Genomic DNA, 4,216 nt, shown 5'->3' with positions numbered 1-4,216 from the left:
GAGAGCATCTGGACCCACTGACTTGAACATGTCCAGCCCCTCCAGAAGCTCTCTAACCCAGTCCTTCCCAACCTGAGGTCTGGAGGCGTTCCCCTCAAGTCCGTTTGGCATCACAGTGGGGAAGTCCCGGTCCCTGCACAAGAAAACGGAGGTGAAGAATTGGTTAAAGAGGTCCGCTTTCTCCTCTGGCGCAACCACCAGATTGCCCAGCGTACATTGCAGGGGCCCCACATTACCCGGTGTCTTCTTCATCCTCCCTATGTATTTGAAAAAGGCCTTTTTATTATCCTCGATCTTGGATGCTAGGCCTAGCTCTATGTCTGCCTTAGCTTTCCTGACAGCCCCCCTACAGGCCCGAGCAGAGGAGGTATACTCCTCTTTGGAGATATCACCCCCTTTCCACACCGCCTTTTTGGCAGTCAGGCATTCCCAGATGCCTTTGTTAAGCCAGGGGGGCTTTCGGGCACTCTTGCCCCCCTTGCTTCTTGTTGGGATGGACTCCCCTTGGGTCCGGAGTATCATTTCCTTGAGGAACGACCACTCGTCCTGGACACTGAGTTCCCCTGCCCTCAAGGATCCCAGTGTCTCACCCACTGATCTCTTCAACTTGTTGAAGTTGGCCCTCCTAAAGTCTATGGCTACTGTCTTGCTGCAGGCCCTTGACACCCTGTGCTGGATGGTGAATTCCAGCAAGCGATGATCGCTATCACCCAGGTGGTCAGGAACCTGGAGACCCCTGACCAGGTCATTGCCTGTGGCCAGGACCAGGTGCAACAGGGTGTTTCCTCTGGTGGGACTGTGCACCTGCTGGATTAAGTGGAGGTCCTGTATCTCAGCTAGGAACCTCCTGGCACAGTTGAACCTGGCTGACTGCTCCTCCCAGCAGATGTCCAGGTAATTAAAATCACCCATGACAACTACATCCCTTGCCTTAAGTGCCTCTGCAAGCTGGCCCGAAAATTCCCGGTCTAGCTCCTCCCCTTGGTTGGGGGTCTGTAGTAGACCCCCACCATCAAATCGCTCTTCCCACGGTCCCCTTGAATCTGAACCCAGAGCACTTCAGCCTGCCCTTCCTCTGACCCCATTCTGCTGGCAGAGGATGTGTAGTGCTCCTTGACATAGAGCGCCACGCCCCCACCTTTCCTTCCTTCTCTATCTCGCCTGTAAAGCCTATAGCCCCTATGATCCTATAAATCCCTTTTTTCAGAGAACTTAATGGTACAAGCATTTTTTAAAGTTTAAACAACCTTCTGTAGCCAAATGGGAGCATGATTGGGGGTGCGTGCGTGCGGGGATAGTCTTTTAAAATAGAAGAATTGTCTCTGAAGGCAGATTTTGGTTTACTCAAGCCAAGTCTGTGCTTATGTATGTATTTATGTAGTGCATGTATAGTCTGGCAGGTGTGTGTGAACATGCAAAAAAAAATTCTTTATTGGTCAGTGGGCTGTTTCAAATTTTCCCTTTTTGTTTTTCCCCCCCAACATAGTTTTCAATTTGCATTAAGGTAGTTAAAGCTGGAAAAATTAATAATGCTTTTATGTAAGCAGGGCTTTTATGAAGTCCCAGGTTAAATTGGGTATTTATCTCACAATATATTAGATTAGTTGGTTTACTGAATTACCTCGTTTCTAAAGAATCGGATGTCATCTTAGTGCCTGTTTCATGTAGATTCACCTGTCTTTGAGAATATGCAGTTTTTTTGTCAGAGACAGTGTATATTATTCTCTTCCGCAGAGTGTTTTAAGGCAGTGGTGCTCAACCTTCCTACCCTGAGGGCCAGATGAATGGTGTGCAGTCAGCAGGTGGGGTCGGTCTGTGGGTGTGATCCTGCGTGCTGGTCCAGCCCTGTGCACTGGATCTGGCCGCGAAGTGGCTCTGTGCACTGGTGCTATCTGGCATGCGGGGCCACGTCATCTGGCCTGTAGGGCTGCCTATAGGATGTTTCTGGAGGCTGCAGCAATTAATGCTGCCACCACCCCTCCACTTGCAAATTTTTATACCCTTGGGGAGCACTGGGCTGGAGATGAAGCGTCACTGTTTTAAGGGTTTTTTTCTTTGACAAAACACTAAATCTGATCATATTGTTATAGGAAATATTTAATGATGTAAATGAGTAATATTTAAATGATGGTTAAAATCAGGGGTAGGCAGTTGTTTGGCCTGGAGGGTCACTTAACAAGTTTGGTGAACTATTGAAGGCTAGGATGGGGGGACAGGGAGATATTAGTTGAAACTATCTGGCCCACCGACCACTTTTGACAAGGAAGGGCTGTGCCCCACGCTGATCTGCTCTGCTGCGGCTGGGGCTGGACCGTGCAGCGTGTGCGCTCCACCCCCATCTCTACCATTTATTCCCCCCACCTACCCAACTTTTCTACTGATGTTGCGCGGTCCTGACACTGGCCGCTGGCAGCCAAGCCTGCACGGGGTGGGGAGCGGTGCAGTGCGCCAAGTAGCTGTCCCACCTGCACGCCGTGACGAGCCCTTGCTGCTGCACCACACGGCACCAAGAAAGTTGGGGGTGGCTGGCATGGGCCCTAGTTGCACCACAGTGTCATCAGCACGTTGCAGCAGTTGGGTGGGTGGGATTGCTACTCGGTGCACTGCATTACGCCCCGTCCTGTGCAGGCCTGGGTGCCCACGGCCACAGTGTCAGTACTGGGCAGCTACAGCACCAACAGGAAGCTGAGCGGCGGGGGGAAAGAGGAGTCTGTGTGGCCTGGCCAAGCTCCAGCTGCGGCAGAGCAGAGTGGCACGATGTGAGATGCAGCCTTCCCTCCCCAGGCTCCTGGTTGGAGGCTGGCGGGCCAAAAAAGATCAGTTGGCGAGTTGGGTACAGCCTGCAGGCCATATTTTGCCCACCACTGGGCAAGATCATCTTGTTTGTATCCTCAATTTCAGTTGTTTTACACATACCTGAAATGTGTATATAATAAATGCACCATATTTATGAGCCCAGAACTGTACATGATTAATGTGAAACGTTATCTTTCTCTTTCAGTGGTCTTATTGTTCCTGAGAAGGATGGCAATGAAACCGTCCCAGAAGTTGTAGCCACTTCTGGCTATGTCTTGCTGCACTTCTTTAGTGATGCTGCCTATAATTTGACAGGTTTTAATATCACATACAAGTAAGTACTGCATCTTCCAGAGTCCTTTTAGGAAATTTAAATGCTGCATATGGAGCGAGAGACCAGCTTCAGTTTCTTAGTAGATGCAGCAGCCTTTGTAACATGTAACATTTTAATAAGGAATTTGATTTAGATTTTATTATATCATTACCTCTGCGTTGCAATTTAGAGAGAGCAAATATTCTGATGTGAGCTTTTCTTTAAAGAGCTTTTTAGTATTTTAGGTTAAAAAATAGCTTGCTTAGATAAAATGGGAGACCAAGACACAAACTAACACTCACAATTTATGTAATTTGTCTTTGTTCTGTGGCTGGCATTAATTTCAGAGTCTCATTGTAAGCCTGGGTAAATGCAGCATGAGTAATACAGTGACTTTTCTGAACAAATGTTAAATTTGTTTGATCATAACCAGTCAACCAAAATTGATCCCATACATGTCTAATGGGATAAGTATATATCCTCTTGCCTTTTCTCCTTCCCACACTACTACATAAAAACAAGCTTTTTCTTTCCATTATGAGGACTAAGCATATTATAGTGATGCCCCTAAAATGTTCCTTGTTTCACAGCTGTTTTATTTTTTCAGGCCTTTTAATTTTCAGTTTGATAGTAGATTACCAAGCCCAGCTGTTCCTCTAGATTAGAAGCACTTCACTTTTTGTGCATAACTTTAACCAAGTTTTAGCTGTTGGTTCTGTCTAGGCATTTGCTACTTCGTCTTTTATATGCGATGCTGGATGTTTAAAAAAAGAAAAAAAGCTGGAGACGCTTCCCTAATGAGTTTAACTATTTGCAGAATGTTACTTTTAAAGTCTTGAGTAAAAGACCCCAAGATGTACTGAGCAGCGCAGGTGTGCATTGGCCTGGCAGTTAATTGAATTTCTTGCCTTTGTGAGCATAGGAGTCTCAGGGTTTTATTGCAGATAAGATGTAGATTTTAAAAGATTATTTCCTCCTTTAGAGACAGGAATTTCTAATTCTTGGTGACCTTTAACATTGGTTTACTGAAGAAATTCAGTTGTGAGTAACTGTTTGTGTAATCCATGGGAAAACTCTCTCCTGTGTAATCTTGTTTCATAGTTTCTA

General features: G+C 46.5%; 1 protein-coding gene across 1 annotated transcript in view; it reads left to right on the top strand.

The window, feature by feature from the left end:
* The window catches only part of ATRN (attractin), a 246,227-nt gene that overhangs the window by 22,806 nt on the left and 219,205 nt on the right, over positions 1 to 4,216 (top strand). The window contains exon 4 of the mRNA XM_019525801.1: positions 3,002 to 3,130. Within this exon, the coding sequence (XP_019381346.1) occupies positions 3,002 to 3,130 (129 nt within the window). The remainder of the gene's footprint in view (positions 1 to 3,001; positions 3,131 to 4,216) is intronic.

This window comes from Gavialis gangeticus, unplaced genomic scaffold, assembly GCF_001723915.1.
Source record: "Gavialis gangeticus isolate Ggan-Ray unplaced genomic scaffold, GavGan_comp1, whole genome shotgun sequence".
In the NCBI taxonomy this organism is placed as follows: domain Eukaryota; kingdom Metazoa; phylum Chordata; order Crocodylia; family Gavialidae; genus Gavialis; species Gavialis gangeticus.
Note: the sequence above shows the minus strand (reverse complement) of the source record. Positions and strands in the feature narration are given on the sequence as shown.